The sequence below is a fragment of the Orcinus orca genome, chromosome X (genome assembly GCF_937001465.1).
Source record: "Orcinus orca chromosome X, mOrcOrc1.1, whole genome shotgun sequence".
In the NCBI taxonomy this organism is placed as follows: domain Eukaryota; kingdom Metazoa; phylum Chordata; class Mammalia; order Artiodactyla; family Delphinidae; genus Orcinus; species Orcinus orca.
This window is the reverse complement of record NC_064580.1, coordinates 769,779-792,804: the sequence shown is the minus strand read 5'-3', so window position 1 is coordinate 792,804 and position 23,026 is coordinate 769,779. Positions and strand designations below refer to the sequence as shown.

At 49.8% G+C, this 23,026-nt stretch overlaps 1 protein-coding gene across 8 annotated transcripts in view; it reads right to left on the bottom strand.

Annotated features, from left to right (window-relative positions):
* CSF2RA (colony stimulating factor 2 receptor subunit alpha) overlaps positions 1–22,815 on the bottom strand; it is a 61,249-nt gene extending 38,434 nt beyond the window's left edge. The window contains exons 1-14 of one of the 8 annotated variants that reach the window (XR_004480235.2): positions 22,733–22,807; positions 16,303–16,410; positions 15,693–15,835; positions 14,565–14,688; positions 11,146–11,275; positions 10,881–11,053; positions 8,493–8,626; positions 7,959–7,988; positions 7,122–7,257; positions 5,240–5,336; positions 3,372–3,453; positions 2,545–2,650; positions 2,066–2,151; positions 16–521 (exon numbers count right to left, since the gene is read on the bottom strand). Coding sequence is in view for 6 of the 8 variants with exons in the window: in XM_012539291.3 (XP_012394745.2) it covers positions 2,552–2,650; positions 3,372–3,453; positions 5,240–5,336; positions 7,122–7,257; positions 7,959–7,988; positions 8,493–8,626; positions 10,881–11,053; positions 11,146–11,275; positions 14,565–14,688; positions 15,693–15,835; positions 16,303–16,410; positions 22,733–22,769 (1,293 nt within the window). In the remaining 2 variants the exon portion in view is untranslated. Of the gene's footprint in view, positions 1–15; positions 522–1,045; positions 2,651–3,371; positions 3,454–3,769; positions 3,920–5,239; positions 5,337–7,121; positions 7,258–7,958; positions 7,989–8,492; positions 8,627–10,880; positions 11,054–11,145; positions 11,276–14,564; positions 14,689–15,692; positions 15,836–16,302; positions 16,411–19,363; positions 19,470–22,732 lie in introns of those variants that run through there. The other 7 variants (XM_012539291.3, XM_049704895.1, XM_033417431.2 and 4 more) reach the window with 7 other exon arrangements.
* Positions 22,816–23,026: the final 211 nt, after the last annotated feature.

Sequence of the window (23,026 nt, the reverse complement as noted above, 5' to 3'; positions counted from 1 at the left end):
CTGGGACACCTTGACCTCAGACGTCTGGTCCCCAGGATGGGGGAGGATGGATGCCTGTGGTGTTTAGCCCCCCGGTCTGCGTCATTTGCTGCTGCCGCCCCAGGACACCGTCCATGCTTCCCCCCAACCCCGGCCCTCCCGCCTGTACATCCAGACCCAGATTCTCCTCCAAAGGTCCCCATTTCCCCCCACCCAGCCATCACTGCCCCTGCTCCCTGGTCCCCGGCAGTGTGGAGACCCCTCGCCCTGCCCGGAATCCCCTCTCCGGCCTCCACGAGAGCCAGCACTGGCTCAGCTTTAGTTGTTCCCGGGAGAACCCTTTCCCCCCAGCACGGGGCTGAGAGCTCACCCTCAACTACGAGGTGCTTCCGAGTCCTCTGCCCCCGGATCACGTCACTCACACGCCGTCCACGTCCTTCCCTGCTGTCCAATGGTCGGCTGCCTCAGCAGGAGGAGAGCTCCATTGGGGCGGGACTTTTCTTCTGTCTCCGCCTTCCAGGGCCCCTTGGTACCCCGTGATCCTAGGACAGAGCCCGGGGCGTGAATCTGTGCGCGGTCAGTCTTTGCTGACCTAGTGCCTCAACTGTCTATTTAAGGACGCAACTTAGGCAACTACACAGCTGCCCCGAGAGGGGTCCCCAGGAAGCACATGCTCACCCTTTGCCCTCCCACGGGGAGAGGATGCCGGGGAGACGGCTGGTGTCACTGGGACCAATCCCACCACCCCAGCTGTGCCAGCCTCACACATCCTGTTGGGCAATGCTGTGGCCTGAAAGTTCCTGAAAGTCTGCCTCTGCAGCCGCTGACCCCTCGTGTGAGCACAGGGGCACCATTGTGCAAACCACACAGTCACCGGGAGGGTCCAGGCCGGGCCTCCCGGGTGGCAGAGACGGGCAGGCACCTGCAGCCTGAGCGTCGGGGAGATGATGGGCTGGGACGCTGCAGCCGGTCACCACTGGGGCCACAGAGGATACAGGGGCATTAGGTCCTGAGTGCCTGGGGCATCAGTCCAAGAACTCGTTTTTTTCCATTAGAATGACCTTAGTTTCTTTTTTAATTTTTATTTTATATGGGATTCTAGTTGATTTACAATGTTGTGTTGGTTTCAGGTGTACGACAAAGTGATTCAGTTAAATATATATATATTTTTTCAGATTATTTTCCACTCCAAGTTATTACAAGATATTGAATATTGTTCCCTGTGTTACAAAGTAAATCGTTGTCGCTTATCGATTTTATGTATAGTAGTTTGTATCTCTTAATCCCAAACTCCTGATTTATCCCCTCCCCCACTTCCTTTCTCCTTTGGTAATCATCACTTTGGAATCTAAAAAATAAATGAATTTATATACAAAGCAGAAACAGACTCACAGACATAAATAACTCATTTCTCTTGAGATGTGACATCCGTGCAGTAAAATGCTCAGCTGCTCTGCCTTTCATGTGGGTGTGTGCGGTCTGCTGGGCCATTTTCCAACACCTACAACCGGCTCCCCAAGACTCCAGACCTCACTCCCTTCAGACCCCCAGGTGGGAGCCCCGGGCAGCCCGGACTTCGGAACGACTGGCTATAAATCAGGGCTTCCCATGACCCGCCTCCTCAGGCTTGATAATTTGCTAAAACTGCTCACGGGACTCACGCAAAGACGGGGATTGAAAACAAAGACTTTGCTGGCTTACGATAAAGCATGTAACTCAGCTGGTTTTGACTTAGGATCCAAGTCAGGTGGGAGGGATGCACAGGGCAGGTATGGGGAGGGGGCACAGAGCCCAGTGGGCCAGGTGCGAATTCGGAGGAGTGAGGGCGGCTCTGAGCTCGCCCATCACAGCCGCTCAACCAAGCTTCCCTCCTTGGGCTCCGTGGGGTGGACGGAAAAATGTCCCCAAAGAGGTCCACATCCTAATGCCTGGACCCTATAAAAATGTTGCCTTCTGACAGAAGGGACTTTACAGGTGTGATTAAGTCCCGGATGTCGATCTCGAGATGGGGACATGGTCCTGGATTACCAGGTGGGTGTGACATCACCCACAAGCATCCCTGTAAGAAGCAGGCAGGAGGGCTTACAAGCTATAATGAGTAGGCGTCCGCTGTGTCGACTCGGCAATTGTGGTCCTGTTAGAGCAGCCACTGGAAAGTCATTCCTTTCTGAACTGCAGCCAGTAGAGAAAGAAGGAGGATGTCAATTTTCTGCCAGTGGAAGCGGGCGGCGGCACAGACCCTCATCCCAGCGCCAGCGGCCAGCAGCAGCTCCGACCCCTCCCTGTGAGGAAGGGGTGGTGTTTCCCTGGAGCAGCTGGAAGGTGCATTACGTGGTCAGGGTCCACGGGCCTCGAAACATCCCTCCAACTACAAAGCATCTTTGCAAAACATCACATTAGTTTTCAGAGTAAAAAACCAAAACAAAACAGAACAGAAAGGTAGAAAAATGCTCAAAACAATTTAAAAAAGCTACATTCACAACAATTAAGCAAAACATTGAAAACACATTAAAAGAAATTGTAAAAAAACTAACGACTTCCAGAAAGTGCCGGGGATGCAGACACTTGGAGTTCACGCATTCGCTGGGGCTTCTGTGACTTCTTCCACGGCTAAGACCTCTTCTTTGTCACCTTTTCCCGCGTCATGTGCAAATTTCTCCCAGAGGATCTGCTGGGGAGAAGGATGGGGGTGTCAGGAGCCCCGCGAGCAGTGGCCATGGGGGGTTCAGCTAGAAATCCGAGACGGCTCTCTGCGTCAGATCTTGTAGCTGGCAGACGAGCTTGTGGGAGGGACATCGGAGCCTAGGGTACCACATATGCTAGGGCCACCCGGAGCTCAGGGGTGGCGGGACGTGTCTCATGCTGGCCCCCTAGGGTGGGCGGGCCCCTGGAGGTCCCAGGGACCCGGAGAGGGTGTGGGTCGGTGCTCCTGAGAGGAGAGATGCCCAGCTCAAGAATGGAGGTGAGCAAGCTGACAGCTGGGGGATATGATGCCAGACAGCGGAGTAGGTAGACGTACCCCCGCCGCACGGAGAGGCAGATGTGATGGGTCCACCCAAGGGGGGTGTCGCGTAGGGGGGGTCTCCCTTGTCCCTTGTCCTTTTTCATCCTCTCTGGGAGCTGTCCGCTCCCGGAGATCTGGTCAGACCCCTTTCACTCTGTCTCTACCTCTCTCTTTCTCCCTCCCCGTCTTCCTTCTCTCCTTCTCCCCGCACCCAATTTCCCCAGACACAGCTCGCAGGTAAAACCCCAGTCCCTGACCGCTGCAGAAGGCCAGGGAGCAGGACACGGGATGGCAGCCACACCCTGTGGACCCCTTTGGGTGGACACACTTGAGATTCTGGGGTCGCTGTCCCCTCTCCTCCATCCTGGTTTGCCCCCCCCATATGTACCTGGTGGTCGATTTGATGGCTATCGCTCAATTTATCTTTGATCCGTGGAATTGGCGGGAATAACCTGTTCATCCCTAGGAACCTGGTGAGACAAGAAACGTGTGAAAAAAAGACCTAGACGCCCACTTTCCTTCTTGCACCCAAAGGGGACATGTTGTCATGTCACGTGCAAACACGCCATGCAGGCTCATTTCTTCAGAACAATTTCCTTTAAGAATCACAGAAGGACCAACTCCAGGCTTAGACCATGGAGAAAATGATAGACTCTGTGAGGGTCTTTCTAGAACCTTCACTCACTCCCTTGGACACAGGGATGGGAGTGAGGGGCATGTCCAGTCTCCGGCAGCTTGGAGGAGTCTGGGGTCTCTTGTGTTTAAAGACCAGGAGGCTTGTCCAACCTTGAAGCCCACGGTTCCAGATCGGGCCACCTTTGTCATGCCTTTTCAATGCTCTCTCTTAACCAGCATATTCCATGGTCCCGCAGCACCCCAGTCCTGCATGTTCACAGGGGCGTTTTCTTTCTCACCACACGAATGGTACCTCCAATCCTGTGACATCATCAGGAGAGCTTGTACTGAGTTGAAAGGTTGCCTCCAAAGTTATATTCACCTCCTGACCCCTGAAACCTGGGAGCGGGAGTTTATGTGGAAACGGGGTCTTTGCAGAGGTGATGCAGTGAAGGGTCTGAGCTGAGGTCCTCCTGGAGGAGGGTGGCCCTACATCCAATGACGGGGTCCTTCTAAGACACAGAAGAGGAGGGACCCAGACACAGAGGAGAAGCCCCGTGAAGACAGAGGCAGAGACGGGAGGGACGCGGCCACAAACCCAGGGACGCCTGGAGACCCCAGAAGCTGGAAGAGGTGGGAAGGATCCTCCTCTGGAGCCTCTGGAGTGAACGTGACCCTGAGACACCTTGACCTCAGAGGTGTGCTCTCCAGGATGGGGGAGGATGGATGCCTGTGGCTTTAAGCCTCTGGCTTGTGGTCACTGGTTCCGGCAGCTACAGGAAACTCACATATCTTTTCTTTAAGATAAGTCTTCTGTGTAAGGCATGAGATCTGTCCCTGTCACCACAGCCAGTGGCCGGGCTGCCCAAACGCCTCTTTGCTCCCAGGTCCAGTGTCCCTCACAGTTGCTTTCACAGGGCAGACCAGTGTCTTGCCTGGTCCCAGGTGACATTTAGCACAGGACGCCCAACCAGGACAGGGGCATCAGGACAGGGGCCACAGGTGGACGCCCACAGCATCCCCACATCCTGCAGGAGGGTCTCAGGTGCAAAATCTCTCCATGCTTTGCAGAGTGCGTCATGCCGTACGCATGCAGGTTTAGTCTGCATGTTCATTGCAAAGCGTTTGCCCGGTGGCCACAGACCCTGTGTGATGCCTGGGTCACACAACAGGAAAGATGACTGCGGAGGTGCCCATGGACAGGCTGACTGCAGTGGTCTGGGAGCCGGGGCTGAATGACTTGTGCTGGGGGAAATGAAAATCAGAGGAGGAGAGACCTTCTGGGAACTCCAGAAGCTCCAAGGGGCTGAGGGCAGGCAGAGCTCTGAGCACAGCAGGGCTGTGAGGGGCGCCCGGCAGGAGTCTGGGGGCAGGAAAGACCCTTGTTGGTCTCCTGCCACTGACGGACGCAGCCCCAGAGCTGTTTCTCTCCTGTGTGTTTTTCCATCTCTCCAACTTCCTTCCCTTTTTCCAGACAAGTTTTCCTCCAGAAAACCCACACGCCAATTGGCTGCTAGGACGGCCTGGGATGTTTGCAGGCTGCCCTCTCTTTTTTGCCAGCCGATTGGGGCTGCCTTTGGAATAAACACCGGCCCCCTCCACTGACCACGGGGATGCCGACCTAGGACGACCTGAGGTTACCTTTTGAAAAGGCAGCTGATGGTCAGGCCACAGACGAAGGTCCCCAGGACCACCAGCAGGTAGACGTGCACCAGGCTGGATTCTGGTTCCGCAGAGCCTGGGGAGAGAGAGGGGAACACGCCAAGTACGCCGGGGGCCGGGGCATGAGCGATCGCCGCTCAGCCAGCTTATGTCCTCACTAGCTCACGGAGGAGGAAACATGTCCAGAGCAGGACGGACACCTAAGGAAAGGACCCACTCCTGCAACTTTCACAAAAAGATATTCGTGAGACAACACGACCCCGGGATCACGTCCAAAACGCATAAAGCGATTTTAAGACACAGCAACCCAAAGACCGAGAATTCAATTTAGAAACGGACCAAAAAAGGATGAATACACATTTCCAGGCATACGGTTTTAAACAAAATGGCGTCGCATCTATTCTTAAGCTTTAACTTCACGTGTCATTTAGGATAAGCGCTCTTTACAGCACATTGTTTTTCTGATAAGGCACATTTTGTCTGTAAATATTTAACAATCCAACGAGAAATCCCAGTTCTACCAGGATCCTCATAACCTGATGGAGGGGCCGCCATTGTGAGATTTTTCAATAGGAACAGATAAAATGTGACCTATTACACAAAGCTGTCGTTGTTTATTTTAAGCGATATGTTAATTGTCAAAAGTGCGTATTCCGGAGGGGAAATGAAACCAGAAAAAGCCACACGGATGTCAGCCAAGTCTGCTTAGAACTCTGTTCCGGGAAAAGTCTATTCTTTTTGTCTATTCTTATTTTTTTGGTGGGGGGGGGCATATTTTAAACCCATTTGTAAAGTGGGTTGTCAGTGTTTTTGTTCTTGGCGTCTCAGAATACTTTATATGCTCTGGAGGCTTGGCCCTTATCAAATGATTTGAAATATTTCCTCCCCTTTCATGGGTTGTCTTTTCACTGTCTTGAGCGTGTCCTTTGATGCACAAGCGTTTTCATTTTTGATGAAGTCCGCTTTGCCAATTTGTTTCTTTCATCAGTCCTGCTTTTGGTGTCACGGCTAAGAACCCGCTGACAAATGCAACACGGCAAATCAACTCCTTACGGTACTCAGCTGTCGCTTCCAGCTTATGAAATATTGCTGAATCCTTATTTCATTTCATAAATTCGACACCGTCAGGTATCAAAGGCATTGATCTTGGATCAGAAAAAAACAACCACAAAAAAAACGTATGCATACTGTGCTTGCTAAAACACTGAAGGTGTTTGAGACTGGATGGAAGGGAAGGTAGACTCTTAACTATCAGATTGGCTTTAGGGCCAAACCATTATATTCCTGCCAGCTGATCAAAGTTAGAAGGAGGAAGGTGGTAAGATCTGTCAGGCTAGGGCTTCCCTGGTGGCGCAGTGGTTGGGAGTCCGCCTGCCGATGCAGGGGACGCGGGTTCATGCCCCGGTCCGGGAAGATCCCACATGCCGCGGAGCGGCTGGGCCCGTGACACATGGCCGCTGAGCCTGCGCGTCCGGAGCCTGTGCTCCGCAATGGGAGGGCCACAACAGTGAGAGGCCCGCGTACCGCAAAAAAAAAAAAAAAAAAAAAAAAAAACCAAAATCTGTCAGGTTAGCCCTCCCCCGATTAGAAAGAAACAGAGCCAGTTTGGATGTGAGCTGTATCCCAATCAGAGGTGGACCGTGACGGCTGTTTGGTGTGACCAGGAGGGATGGGTCATTTCCTGGTGGGGCGGAGGCTTAGGAAGGCTCTTAGTAATTCTTAAAGCGTCCCTCTCACGAGCCCTTGCTGTTGCCAGGGGAACAGTGTTGCAGGGGCCGGTGGACAGGAACCCCTCCCAGAATGGCTCAGAGATGAATTCAGGATGCCAGGATCTGTCTGGTGATGATCTCGGGACACGTACCAAACTCAGCTGGCTGACTCCAGGCACCCCAGTGGGCTTTCCGGGCATCTGCCGTCCTGATCTTCACAGTATGTTTGGCTCTGAACCCCGGTCTCGGAAAGCTATATTTATTCCCCGAGTCACCAGACACCACAATCTTTGGAGAAAACAGAAAGTTAGACAGAGTTGTTGCCTGTGTTGAGAAACAGAATGCGGGTGTCTTTTCAGTTGCCCAACGGAAGTGAAAGATTCAAAGCCACACTCTCCCAATCTGGGCAAGAACGTGGCATTTTATGTCCTGAGAGCCTGGGAGGAGTGCTTAAGGGAATAATGACAACGGGTGATTCTGCCGTTTTCCGAGTAACCACTCCTGGGGTTGCTAGGATCGTAAGTATAGATGCAGAAATGATTCAAGAGCTACAGTGGGTATGAACCCACCCATGGATGGATAATGCCCCTGTAAATGATGTTAAGAGGACCAAGTTCAACTTCCTCATCGGACAGAGGAGGATACTGAGGTCAGAGTGGTGGTGAAACTTAGAAAAGATCAACAAAAATTACTTCGATGATCAACCTCGAGAGGAATTTTGGAAGAAGACATCATCCCCTTGACACTCCGAGGAATATTTCCTTGACCAACATGGATAGAAGAGGGAGACCCCATCCAGGGGCCTACTGGGGGGGGGTGCCCCTATATCACTGACTGGACGGTACTCTAGGAAACCTCCATCCTCTGGTTTTTACCCCGTCCCCATCCTGGCCACCGCTGGACAAAGTTTGCAGTTGGCATGTGTCCATTGCCCAACATCGTACGCTTAAGCTACAAGGGTGATATTTTGGGTCAGAGTTGTAACTCACCAGTTGATTTCCACTGCTTCCGGTATTACTCTAGAAAAAAAAAAATCCAGACCAAAATAGAATGTTTATTTCTCTCCATTTTGAAGGTTTTTCATGGGTCTCATCCAATCTCCCCCTTTGAGCGCAGTCAGGAAAAACCGAAACAGTCAGGGTCCAACAAAGGGTTGAGCTCCTACTGTCCCCCCTAACCTGCAGTGGCCCCCAAGTAGAAGGATGGAACATGCCCACAGGAGAGAGGGTGCCCCTGTTCATGGCTCCTTCTAGAACCTCAGCTGGTTATGGATCCTAATAAGAATTCAGGTGGGCTTGGAACATAGGTTCCTCCTTGTCTGCACTGGGTCCAGGTGGACATAGGGAGAGGGTTCCTCCTTGTCTACACTGGGTCCAGGTGGGCTTGGAGCAGACCCTGAATTTTCCCAGATGTTCACCCATTCTGAGCCCACCTCATGTGCCCCAGGTTCTCATGGTGGGTCATGGGGGTGGCTGCCAAGCTTCTTGAGGTGTGGTGCCCTGCTTGGAGCAGTGTCCACTCACCTGTCTCTGGATGTCCAGCTGGTACTGGAACTCCCTGATGGACAACGTTTTTCGGGTCCTGGGCTTTTCCCACCGGATGAAGCAGTGTGATTCGTTGCAGTGCACGGTGATATTGTTGGGTGGGTTATATTGCTCTGTAATGAGAACCCAGCAGACACCTCTAATCCAGAATGCTTCCCCTGGACCACAGAGAGGAGACCCAGTTCTGCCTTCGCAACATTGATGGTGCCTCACCAAGGTCACCGGGAGGCAGGGGTGGGTCTGTGTGTCGTCTCTTGGGGAAGATATCAATCATCAGGCCGCCATGTGCAGAAGGGAGGAAGTTGCGGTTCAACAAGACCTGGGGAGACTTTCCTGGTGGCGCAGTGGTTAAGAATCCACCTGCTGATGCAGGGGACACGGGTTCGAGCCCTGTTCTGGGAAGATCCCACATGCCGCAGAGCAACTAAGCCAGTGAGCCACAATTACCGAGCCTGTGCTCTAGAGCCTGTGAGCCACAACTGCTGAAGCCCATGCACCACAACTACTGAAGCCCGCACGCCTAGAGCCCATGCTCCACAACAAGAGAAGCCACCACAATGAGAAGCCCGTGCGCCATAACAAAGAGTAGCCCTCGCAACTAGAGAAAGCCTGCGCGCAGCAACGAAGACCCAATGCAGCCAAAAATAAATAAAATTTTTTAAAAAAGAAGACCTGGGGAGGTAGGTGGTGATGGGTTTGGAGGGCAGGAGAGAGGCCGGTTTGAAATGACTTTAGCCTTAAGAGGCCTGGACTATCCTATGGGATCAGGGAGCCTGCAGGTAGAAAGAGGGGCTGGCGTTCAAGAGAAGACATTGTTTGGCATACGGGAGTATCTTCAAGAGACCAGCCTGGAGCAGAGCGCTAGAAAGAAGAGAAAGAGCTGGCAAAAAAAAGAAGAAGAAGTAAATTCACAGTGGTCCAGGATGGGTGGAGGGGCTTGGACTGTCACATTCTAAGGAGAGAAAGAGGAGGTGGCATCTGGGTAGATTCAACTGGGTGTACACTTGTCCTTGTAGCAGGTTACCCAAAGGGAGGGAAGGAGGGAAAGATGGGGGCTTGGAGGAATTGGGTCCACATGGAGCTAGCAAAGTCATGGTTTCCAAATGGGGGAGTCGATGCATGTTTGAAAAGGTCAAGGAACTTCAGTGTCCTTCATCGTTGAACAGATATCCAAACAGTGACCCCATGACGGTGCATGCCAGCAATCAACAGGATGGGAATTCTGTATCTGACTGCATTTTGATGGGCATCTGTTCCATTCTAAAAGCTGAGATTCAATTCTGTTGTTGGAATCTTTGAAGGTCTGTTTGGACAGCTTGGCTGTGTGAAGCTTCTCTTGTGACTGTGAATCTCACGGACTCCACTTCCACATTGAGTAGATCTGATCGTCTTTAAATTTAGAGATGAGATGCTCTATCCCTAGGATACTTACACTGGATTTTCCAGCTCAGAAAAAAGTAAGGGATATAACTCCTCTGGCCTATCGTTGTGATCTGGACTTAGGATTCTGCACCCAGTTCTAATGTGTGGGACTTCCCTCCGACCCCCAACACCACCAAGCAATTCTCTGACACCAGCTGGGTGTCCTACAATTCAACTCAATTCTGACACTATCTACCTGGAGGTAGCGTCAGATTCCACAGGTGAAGGGCTCAGTCCTCCCACTTCAAATGTCAATCCCAAGTCCAGGTCATCACCTGTGCTTCCAACTGACCTGCTATAGATCAAAGATTCCCCTGACCTCCTCCGTGGGTTTGATTCATTTGCCAGAGAAGCTCTCAGAACTCAGGAAACATTTTACTTACTAGATCACTATTTTACAATAAAAGGACATAACTCAGGAGCAGCCAGACAGAAGAGATGCATAGGGCAAGGCATGGGCAAAGGGTGTGGGGCTACCATGCCTGCTCTTCTCAGGTGGCTGTCTCTCTAATTTGTGGACATGTTTGACTGAGTAATTAAGGATCTTGAGATGAGGTCATTCTGGATAAGATGAGCTCTAAATCCAATGACTGGTGTCTGTATAAAAGGAAGGAAGGGAGATTTGTGATATACCAGGAAGATGGACATGTGGACAGAGATTGAAATGATGCAACCATAAGCCAAGGACTCCTGGCCATCACCAGAAGCTAGGAAAGAGGCATGGGAGCAGAAGTTCTTTCAGACAGTCCAGAAGGAACCAAACCTGCCAATGCCTTGATTTTGGATTTCTGACCTCCAGAACTGCAAGAGAATACATTTCCATTGTTTTAAGCCTCCCAGTTTGTGGTCATTTGTTACAGCATCTCCAGGAAACTTACGCAGATTTCAACGCAAATTCTGTCGGACCTACTAGGCAGTGGTTAAATCACAGGTGGTTGCTCTCACCTATTTCTTTTAACAGCAAAACCGAATCGAAGAACTGGATTCCTGCTTCTTGGCTGGTACCGTTAACCAGGAAGTAACTGTACGAAGTTAATCCCGAGAGGTCTTGGAGGTGACATCCCACGTGGGTTCCCGAGTCTTTTAGGTAATGAGGACATTCTCTTTCGATTTTTTTCCTGTAAGATTCCAAAGTGTTCAGAGAACAATCAGGGCATATTTCTTTCTTCACTGTATTTTTCAGGGTTGTCTACATGAGGTCAACACTTACTTTGAGTCTCTTATATACAAAAAATATTGAACGTCATTGGGCGCTGCTTGGCCCTTGGCCCAGGTGCAGTTCATGAAATCCGCATTGTAGATAAGACAGGAGAAGTTTTGGGCAGCTGTGCCCTCCCCACCTGGGAAGAGACAGAAACAAAATGATTTGTACATGGAGTTTAAAGGGGGATGGACCGGATGGCTTCATGGTTCAAAGAAGAATCAATACCAATTCTTCTCAAACTCTTCCCAAAAAGAGAAGAGGGAACACTTCTAAACTCATTTTCTGAGGTCAGCATCACTCATCACTCTGATACCAAAGCCAGACAAAGAAACAAGAAAAGAAAATTACAGGCCAATATCCCTAATAAGCATAGATGTAAAAATCTCCAACAAAATGTTAGCAAACCACATCCAACAGCATGTTAAAAGTCAAATTTATCCCTTGAATGTAAGAATGATTCAACATATGCAAATCAATCAACGTGATGCACCACATTAACAGAGTGAAAGAGATAAACTACATAATCATCTCAATAGATGCAGAAAAAGTGTTTGACAAAATTCAACATCCATTCAGGATAAAAACTCTCAACAAAATAGGTATAAAAAGGATTTACTTCAGCACAATGAAGGCCAAATATGAAAATCCCACAGCTAATGTCATACTCAATGGAGAAAAACTGAACGCATTTCCTCTAAGGTCCTGTACAAGACAAGGATGCCCACTCTCACCACTCCTATTTAACATAGTACCTGAAGTCCTAGCCAGAGCAATTAGACAAGAAAAAGAAATAAAGTTATTCAAATCAGAAAGGAAGAAGTAAGATGATCTCTGTTTGCAGATGATATGATCATATACGTAGAAAACCCTAAGACTAAACAAAAAAAAATATTGAAACTAATACATTTAGTAAAGTTGCAGGATACAAAATCAACATACACAAATCAGTGGCATTTCCACACAGTAACAATGACATAGCTGAAACAGAAATTAAGAAAAAAAAAATCTCATTTACAATAGCAACAAAAAGAGTAAAGTACCTAGGAATACACTTAACCAAGGAGGTGAAAGGCTTGTAAGTTCAATGTTGCAAGACATTGATGAGGGAAATGAAAAAAGACACAGATAAATGCAAAGACACCCTGTGTTAATGGACTGAAAGAATTAATAGTGTTAAAATGTCCATACTACCCAAAGTGATCTGTAGATCAATGTGACCCCTATCAAAACCCCAATGACATTCTTTAAAGAAAAAGAAAAAACAGTCCTAAAATTTGTATGGAACCACAAGACTCCAAATAGTGAAAACCATCTTGAGCAAGAAGAACAAAGCTGGAAACTTCATGTTGCCTGATCCCAAGATATATTACAAAGCTACAGTAAGTAAAACTGTACTATGATGGCATAAAAGTAGACGTAGAGATAACTGAAACAGAGTAGAGAGCCCAGAAATAAATTCCCACACTTATGGTGTACTGATATTTGATAAACCTGCCAAGAACACACCAGGGAGAAAGGATTAGTGTCTTTACTAAATGATGATGGGACAACTGCATATCCACATGCAGAAGAATGAAATTGGGTCCTTATCCCACACCACATACAGAAATCAAGTCAAGATGGATTAAAGACTTAAATATAAGACCTGAAACTGTAAAACTCCTAGAAGAAAGCATAGGGAAAGAACATCTTGACATTGGTCCCAGCAATGATTTTTTGGATTTAACACCAAAAGCACAGGCAACAAAAACAAAAGTAGAAAACTAGAATTGGATCAAACTAAACACTTCTGCACAGCAAAGGAAACAATCAACACAGCGGAAAGCCAACCTATGGAATGGGAGAAAATATTTGCAAACCATATGTATCTGATAAGGAGTTAATACCCAAAATATAAAAAGAGTTCAAGCAACCCAAGAGCAAAAAACAAATTTTTAAAAAACAAATAATCTGATTAAAAACAGTCAAAGGATCTGAATAGACGTTTTTCCAAAGAAGACATCCAAATGTCCAACAGGTACCTAAAAAGATGCTCAACATCACTAATTGTCAGGGAAATGCAAATTAAAACCACAATGAGGTATCATCTCGCACCTGTCAGAACGGCTCTCATCAAAAAGACAAGAAATGACAAGTGTTGGCAAGGATGTGGAGAAAAGGGAACCCTCGTGCCCTGTTGGTGGGGATGTAAATTGGTGCAGCCACTATGGGAAACAGTGTGGCGATTCCCCCCAAAATTAAAAATGGAACTATCATATGATCCAGCAATCGTTTTTTGTTTTTGTTTTTTTTTTTGGTACGCGGGCTTCTCACTGTTGTGGCCTCTCCCGTTGCGGAGCACAGGCTCCGAACGCGCAGACTCAGCGGCCATGGCTCACGGGCCCAGCCGCTCCGTGGCATGTGGGATCTTCCCGGACCGGGGCACGAACCCGCATCCCCTGCATCGGCAGGCGGACTGTCAACCACTGCGCCACGAGGGAAGCCCTCCAGCGATCCTTTTTATGAGTGTATATTCCATGGAAATAAAATCTGGATCTCGAAGAGATATCTGCACCCCCATGTTCACTGCAGAATTATTCACAGAAGCCAAGATATGGAAATAAACTAAGTGTCTGTGTGGACAGATGAATGAATAAAGAAGATGTGATACACACACACACACACACACACACACACACACACACACACACACACACACACAGAGGAATATTAGTCAGCCATGAAAGGGAGGAAATTCTGCCATTTGCAACAACATGGATGGACCTGGGGGGTATTATGCTAAGCGAAATAAATCCGACAGAGAGAGACAAATACTATATGATTCACTTATATGTGGAATCTAACGAAAACTCATAGAAACACAGAATAGAATGGGGGTTCCAGGGGCTAGGGAGGGGGGGGGAATGGGGAGATGTTCGTCAAAAGGTACAAATATCCAGCTGTAAGATGAGTAAGTTCCAGGGATCTAACGCACAACATAGTGACTATAGTTAAAATACTGGATTGTTCACTTGAAAGTCACTAAGAGAGTAGATCTCCAGGGTTTTCACCACAAAACAAACAAACAAAATAACTACTTGACAGGATGGATACGTTAATAGCTCAGTTGTGGTAATCATTTCACAAAGTATACGTACATCAAAACACCAAATGTGGGAATTCCCTGGGGGTCCAGTGGTTAGGACTCTGCCCTCTCACTGCTGAGGGCCCAGGTTCAATCCCTGGTTTGGGAACTAAGATCCCACAAGCCGCGCAGCATGGCCAAAAAGATAAAAAAACAAAAAACAAAAAACCCACCAAAGGTACCTCTTAAATATATGCAATTCCTATGTGTCAATTCTATCTCCATATAGCAGAAAAAAGTGGGGGAATGTACCCTGATGCTCATGTGGGAAGGAGAAGAATCACCACCATGTTTTCCCTACCTGGGTTCAGGTAGACCAGTGTTTCTGAAATTCGTCTTTGGTTGATATTTACTTCGACAGTGAGCGTGACTCCCCCATGGAGAGAACAGTCCTGAAAGGTGCACTGACATTCCTTGTCTTTGACCTGAAAAGATGTCACCAGCCAGTGAATTAAGAACCAGTCTTCTTTCGTTACATCCTGGTTGTTTGCTCCTACCCTGACCCTGTGATGACATCCACCTCCCTCTGTGACATCTCCCCCAGGTACCTTCTTTGGCAAGACACCAACTAGCAGCCTTCAAAAGGTCAGAATAGAGCTCGCTTTTTATTTTATTTTATTTATTTATGTTTGGCCGCGTTGGGTCTTCGTTGCCGTGTGCAAGCTTTCTCTAGTTGCAGCGAGCGGGGGCTACTCTTCATTGCGGTGTGTGGGCTTCTCATGGCAGTGGCTTCTCTTGTTGCGGAGCACAGGCCCTAGGAGCGAGGGCTTCAGCAGTTGTGGCATGCAGGCTCAGTAGTTGTGGTGAACAGGCTCTAGAGCGCAGGCTCAGTAGTTGTGGCGCACGGGCTTAGTTGCTCTGCAGCATGTGGGATCTTCCTGGACCAGGGATCGAACCCATCTCCCCTGTATTGGCAGGCGGATTCTTAACCGCTGTGCCACCAGGGGAAGTCCCAGAGCTCACCTTTTAATATGAGAGCCCTCAACTCTTTAAACTGTATGGGAACTTCACACCCTCTTTTATGGGATTGACTTTTCTTGTCCTATCTCATACCCACCGTTCTCTCACAGGTGTCACGTTTACATTGTATCCAAGTCAGTCTGTTTACTTTATTTCCATTGAACAGGCAGAGCTAATGTTATTTCTCTCTCAGGTTTAAGTCTTGCAGGTGGACCAACTGAGCAAAAGGCTGCCATTGCAGGCAGCCAGGAGCCCCCAGGCTAATTGGAATAGGGATGCCTGAGAGAAGAATGGGTTCCTCTCAGGGAATCAGCCCTCTGGACACATCTTGGACACAGCAGCACTTTCCTGGTGCACTTCGAACCATGAGTCTGTGATGTGTCCCAGTGTCACGCGTATGTTTTTTATTTGTCCTGCTTGACGAGAGCTCTCCAAAGAACAGTGATCGAGCACATCCAATCCATCTTACCTTTTTTTTAATCTGTCCCTTCTCCTTGTGAATCAACACACATTCCCCGTAGGTAGCGTTTTCCTGGCAGTCCCAAGTTAATTTTGTCGTCTTTGGGTCAAACTTCATGTTTAGACTGGAGTTCTGTTCCACGGTTGGAAGATCTGAAACATACAGCCTCAGGAGTCAGAAACTACCCTTCTTCTCCCGTCTCCATTCTCCCTTAACCAATGCATCTCACATCTTGTGAGCAGAGATCAGGGCTGGGAATCACTGTGCCCCTACCCCTCTCACACACCCTCATCACCCCCTACCCCTTTCCCACCTCTCCTTCCTGCCCTTTCTGCAAGGGGAGATGTCCACTGTGGAAATAAATGAAGACAGGAAGCAGCAAAGGCTATTTATCCAGATCCTGCCATAGTAAAGGGAGTTGGCCACCATCACCTGTGTCTGCAGAATGGGTGGGGGGGAATTCACATCACCAGCAGGGGGAGCACAACAGGAGGTGTGATGCCGGTTGACCGTTGCATATGAGGATAAAATGAAATGAGATGCAGGCATTGGGATGTTTCCCCCAGAACCCAGGGTCATGGGAATGGGAGCAACGGGGAGAGGGGAAGCACATCCATACGTTTATCCCATTGGTCCTGGGTCAGGAAGAGTGAGGGTACCAGCAGCATGGAGAGTAGAACGGCCATCGCCAGGGCACACAGGGGGCTGACCGAGGGACGTGAAAGTGCTGGGGGAAGAGAAAATCAGCTTTCATGGGGGTCTGGACATGGAGACCAGGGGTGTTTCCCTGGCGGGATGTCCAGGGAAAAAACACAGGACTCTCTCCAGGGTGATGGTCAGCATGGTGACCTGGCCAGCCTGGGTCACTGTTGGCTATAGAAGGTCCTCAGGCTTCAGTAAGCCTCAGAGATGGCCCCAGAACCAAGATCCTGTCCTCAAGCCTGAGCACCACGTCCAGTCTTCCCTGTTACCATCTGAATCACTTTGGGCAAGTTGCCCACCTGCCTGGTCTGTAACATGGTGGCAGGGGTTGGGGGGTTGGGGGATAACTCCCAAGTCAAAGGCAATGAAAGGCCATGTACCGTGCCCAAGGATGGGGTTCCTTCATGCAGTGGGAGACCCTTGGGAGACCCTCCACCTGACCCTTCAGCATCCTTTCTCCAGCGCCTGAGGATGAGGGTCCCTCCATGCAGTGCATTTGGGGAAACCCAAACCCTGAGTCTCCAACGTGGTTATCAGAGTCTGTGGATGGGAATCCCTCTGGGCAGTGTCTTTCTCTCTGCACTAAGAGACTGTAAGCCCCCAGCCATAGCTGTTTCTCTATCCCCAGAAATGCATCCCCAGCATATGGGCATCAGGGCGCTGGATACACATTTTACAAATTGAGTGGATTACTTCTCCAGAGCAGACTGTGCTAAAAGCACGTGTAGCCCCTGGAGCAGCTGCTGAAGTTGGGAACAGAATAGCAGGGATGGTCTATGTAAAGAAAATATAAGCCATTTATATACATCATGATATAATTCCCCTATGCATTAATTATAAAATCTATCTCTTCATTTATAATAGAGATCTTCATATAAAATTGTAAATATAATGTGAATTATATAGAAATAATCCATGTTTGTATGAATATGAACAATTTTATAAATAATATTGATACATAAGGACATTCTGTGACTTAATTATATTATCTTTATGCTAGGAGACTCTCTCTCTAACAAGCTTGCTTCACACTTTGATCCCCTTGTTATTCACCCCCGATGAGGGAAGTTGATAAATGAGCAGAAGGACAGACACAAAATCAGACAGATGTCATGAGTTTGTAGGGGCTGAGCCTGACGTGGATGTACAGTTCCCCACAGAGCATGGAAACCGGGGAGCTTTTCCTGCCCCCCAAGAAAACTGTGTTACTTTCCTTGTGCTCCTGTAACAAATTCCCACAAACTTGGCATTTTCTTTTTTAATTTTTTTATAAATTTATTTTTATTTATTTATTATTTTTGGTTGTGTTGGGTCTTTGTTGCTGCACGCGGGCTTTTCTCTAGTTGCAGCGAGCGGGGGCTACTCTTCGTTGTGGTGCACGGGCTTCTCACTGCGGTGGCTTCTCTTGTGGCGGAGCTCGGGCTCTAGGTGCGTGGGCTTCAGGAGTTGTGGCGCACAGGCCGTTTAGTTGCTCCGCGGCATGTGGGATCTTCCCAGACCAGGGCTCGAACCCGCGTCCCCTGCATTGGCGGGCGGATTCTTAACCACCGCGCCGCCAGGGAAGCCCCAGACTTGGCATTTTAAAACTCCGCCCTGCATCTCTTGCAGTGCTGCAGATCAGAAGTCTGACAGGGTCCCTTTGGGGTAAAATCAAGGAAGTGGCAGAGCTGCTTCCCTGTGAAAACTCCACAGGGGAACGCGTTCCCTTGGCTTTTCCAGCTTCCGGAAGCCACCTCCTTCCTGGGTGCCTGGTCCCCCTCCATCTTCAAAGTGCATTACTCCAGCCTCTTCATCATCACAGCACTGCCTCTCTCTTATAAGGACACTTGTGATGACACTGAGCTCAACCAGATAATCCAGAATAATCCACCATCTCAATACTTTTCACTTAGTCCTGTCTGTCATGTAAGGTAACATATCAAAGTTTCTAGGGATTAGGACATGGGTGTTTTGGGGGACGTTTTCTGTCGACCATACGGGGACCAGGACTTGGAATTCGTGGCTCAGGTGACCCATGAATCCATGGCTGCCACATCACGGTGATTATAAGATGCTTTGGGGGGCTTCCCTGGTGGCGCAGTGGTTAAGAATCTGCCCATCAATGCAGGGGAAGCGGGTTCGAGCCCTGGTCCGAGAGATCCCACATGCCGCAGAGCAACTAAGCCCGTGCGCCACAACTACTGAGTCTGCGCTCTAGAGCCCACGAGCCACAACTACTGAGCCTGTGAGCCACAAATACTGAACCTGCGCTCTAGAGCCTGCGAGCCACAACTACTGAAGCCCGCGCGCCTAGAGCCCGTGCTCCGCAACAAGAGAAGTCCCCGCAATGAGAAATCTGCTCACCGCAACGAAGAGTAGCCCCCGCTCTCTGCATCTAGAGAAAGCCCGTGCGCAGCAAGGAAGCCCCAATGCAGCCAAAAATAAATAAATAAATTTATTATTATTTTTTTTACAAAAAAGATGCTTTGGGGAAAATTACAGCCCCTTTGCTTTGTGTCTCATTGCTCTGACTCTCTCTTACTAATCAGACTGGATTTGGGGAGAGTGGAACAAGAAATGCGTGTTCAGGTTTCCTTTATGATATTAACACATTTTTTGAGATCTTAAAATATTTTTTAAAACTTGAGTTTTGCAACAATTAAAAAGCGTCATTAGGAACAAAACAGAAAAATAGGAACAGTCAGTACACAGAGAGACACGGAGGAACTTTCAGTGCATGTGACTGGGTAAAGGAACCAATCTGAAAAGGGCTTGTAGTGCATGATTCCAGCTCTATGAGAGTCTGGACAAAGCAAAACTGTGCAGACAGTAAAAGCATCAATGGTTGCCAGGGGTTAAGAGAGGAAGAGGGATGAAGAAGTGGAGCACAGGGGATTTTTAGGGCAATGAAACTACTCTGCATGACACTATATATAATGACGGATACAGGTCATCATGCGTTTGTCCACACCCATAAAATGTGCAACACCAAGACTGACCCCTAATGCAAATTATGAACTTGAGTCAAGAATCCTGCATCCAACTTGCCCCATCAATCGTAAGACATGTGCCACACTGATGAATGGTGTCCGTCACGGGAACTCTCTGTAGGGGAAGTGGGTATGTAGGAATCCCCTTACTTTCCACCTAATGTTTCTGTAAACCTACAACTGCCTTACACAAAGTCAATTAACATTACCAAAAAATAGTACTGCAAAAGCACCATGCTCTATTCCGATAAAGCCACACCCCACAGAAGACACCTGGTCTTCCGGCTGGGTCTGGGGTGGCATCTGCGACTCTGCTCACCGTTTCCCCAACAGTGTCTTTGGTTGTGGTGATTCATTTTCTGGTGTTGCTGTGACTTGGAATGTGGCCTTTCCTTCTCTGGCGCTGAGTTCTGCCAGTGCGCGCCTCACCTCTCTGCGCTCCCAGAATCCCATCCTTCTAACGCTTCATCCTTCCCTGGAGGGCCTCTCTCTCTGCATTTTATGGTGCACGATCATATTTTCTGTAATTTCCTTGCATTTATGGAGTCTATTGGTCTAAACGCAGCCTCTGTCTCTTGGTGTTTTAGTTGACTGGGGGCTGCCCTAAGAAAGGACCACAAGTTTTCTTCCCTCCCTCCCTCCCCCCTCCCTCCCCCCTCCCTCCTGGCCTTCCTTCCTTCCTCCTGGCATTTCCCTAATTCATTCCTTCTCTATCCAATCCTGTCCTGCCTCTGGTTTTTTTCCCACTATGCCCAGCACGCCGACCCCTTGGACCTCCTTCTCCACATTCTCGTATCTCCCTCCTGGGCTCCAGCCCCACCAAGGGGGCTACTCCATCTTCCGCCAAGGCTCTCGGACGACCTACAGGACCCGCCATCAGCGGACCGCTGGCCCAGCTCCTCCGTGGCCTGTGTCACCCTGGGTGACTTTGGCATCCATTGTACAAGGGGGACCTCCCGACTTCCGTGAGCCATCTCCACCAGCAAAGACCCCTTCACCCCAGCTGCCTTCACACTCCCAGTCCCCCTGGCCCATTATCACCTGGGCCCCGACCCCGCTCGGAGACCTGTTCAGGAGTGTCCCGAGCCCGCTGGCGCTCCACGGGCACCGGACACCCTCTCCTCACACCCCAGCTGCCTCTGCTAAGAAGCCGTCAGCACCTCCTGCGTTTAATTCGCTGTTTCCATGAACGCGCCTCCTTTCCCACCTCCTCTGCTGAAGCCTGGACTGGCTCATCTATTGGAGCCGGGAAGAAAGGAAGGAAGGAAGGAAGGGAGGGAGGGAGGAGGGAAGGAAGGGAGGGAGGAGGGAGAAAGGAAATAGATTCCCTGAACCTTCACTATCTCCTCCTGGCTGGGTCCCAACAATGGAGGACCCCACCCACTCCCTTTTTCAGGTGTGCATACCTGGGCCACCGCACACCTGGAGACAAGCACCCAGCCTCAGATTCCTGCCCCCAACTCCGCCCCCCCCGCCCCCTGGGACCTCACTTGCTATCAGAGAGGAAATAAAAGCCACAGAGCCGACCTGTTCCAACTTCCCCACCCGCCTGACATCTCCTGCCCTTCTCCCACGATGGGAAAGCACCCAGCTTCCTCCACCTGCGAACGGGACCCCGGACCACCCAGCTTTCCTCTGGGTCTTGTCCCCGGTCCTCTGTGCTGGGGCCGGGGCACCCAGAGGCTCTGAGAGAGGACCTTCCTGGGTCAGTGCACGCCCGCAGAGACTCTTGCCTTGATTTTCACATCCGCAATTTGTGCACTGCCCTTGCGGTTGGAGCTGAGCCTCACTTAACGGGGCGGGGGATGGGCCGCGGAAGGGCCACAGCCCGCAGCACCTTAGTCCTCAGCGGTTACAGCACCTGCGCTCATCACCTGGCCCTCTGTCCCGTCAGCTTCCTGGGTGCACTTTTCTCCCCCTTAGTGCCTCGCATCGTACCTGCCTTGGGAAGCGGGGTGGACACGCAGCGGGTACCCAAGGATACACACTATCTTAGACTGATCGACACCCTACAGCGCAGTTCCCCATTCAGCTTCCTCTGAACCGAAACTGCCTTGGCTTCTTGCTCACTGTGATGGGGCAAAACCAGAAACTTCTGTAAACTTGACTTAAAAAAAAAAGCCAAGTTCTCACACACCACAAAGGGACACAGAAATCCACCCAAAGGTCGCTGCTTTAGATCAGCGGTCCATCGCAGGCCCCCGCTCTGGGTCGAGGATGGCGAGAAACCTCCAGAGGACGGTTCGCGCAGAGCATGAGATCATCAGTGCTATGACGTATCGTGTGCAGACAGAGCCTGGTTTAATTCTCACCCCGTCCTACGAGGCAGCTCCTGGTACCCTCGCAGAAGTGGCCGGAAGACCAAAGCCCAGTGAAATCTCATTCTTTTACTTTATTTGTTGCCTTGATTGTTTTTAAAGTCGCGGCAAAATTCACATGGTATAAAATTCGCCCTTTAAAACGTACAGCTCAGCAGCACTTAGGACATTCATAATGTTGTGTATCCCACCACCTCTATCTGGTTCCCGAACCTTCTCACCCCTCCAGAAGGAGACCCTGTCCGCATGAGCTGTCACTCCCCAGCCCACGCCCCCAGCCCCCAGACACCATGAACCCACTTTCTGTCTCTGTGGAGTTGCCCGTCTGCTTGTTTCCTGTAAATGGAATCGTGCCCTATTTTGCCTTTTGTACCCACTTTCCCTCTTCTTCTGGTTTTCACCAGGCTGGGTTTTCTTTCCTCTTTTAAAGATTTCAGCTTTACACAGATGTCAGCTGGAAAGAAGGTGCTGAGACCTTGTCTCAGAACAACATCTCTCAAATTCGAGGCACACAGGAAACACCTTGCAGGGGCGTGGGTCCACGGGGGACCCTGGCACAAGCTGGCATTTTGATCTCGCTGTGGTTCTGGGGTGCCACGCATCACTGATCGGGCAAAACACAGACACAGAATGCAACGCCACCCTCTTCAACAGCACCTGTAACCTGGGCAGGCCACCCGCTCTGCAGGACACACAGCTCCACGAAGGCGTCCCACCCGAGCCTTTGGACTAAATCCAAGCTACGTCCCAGGCACAGGCTTGTACAGAGAACTCCACACACTCTCACTGCAAGCTGGCTGGGTCCCTGGGACTCACTCAGACCTTACAATGCAGCTTCACGTGCTACGAGACGTACCCATCACCAATAACCATCTTCACCTGGGTGCCCTTCACCCAGCAGTTTTTATTGCCCACCCTCAAGTTCTCGCCCACCTGGAGTGCCAGCTGCCCGGAGCAGCAACAGAGGCAGGAAAAGGTCCCCTAGTGACTTGACACTTTGGAGGACCCCAGGATCAAGGGGACCGGACTAGCCCACCGTACCACGCTCGCCCCTGCCAACCTGTGTTCCTCCATGCTGCTGCCTGACGCTCCCACATCTGGCCGCTCTGACAACTAAGTCTCTTCCTCGTCCGAAAGCAAGTGCCCAGATTGCGCGACAAGAACATTTCAGCTCAATATCTTCCTTTTTTTTTTTTTCCTCCTTGATTTCCTCCCCCATCTGTGGTGTTTCTCATTACAAGGAATTGGGAAACCTTCGTGGTGGATTTGCCCCCCTTCACCATAGATACAGAGAAGGTCACCCTCCTTAAAGTCCAAGCAGTGGCTCAGGAGGCTGCCCAGACCAGCTACCAGG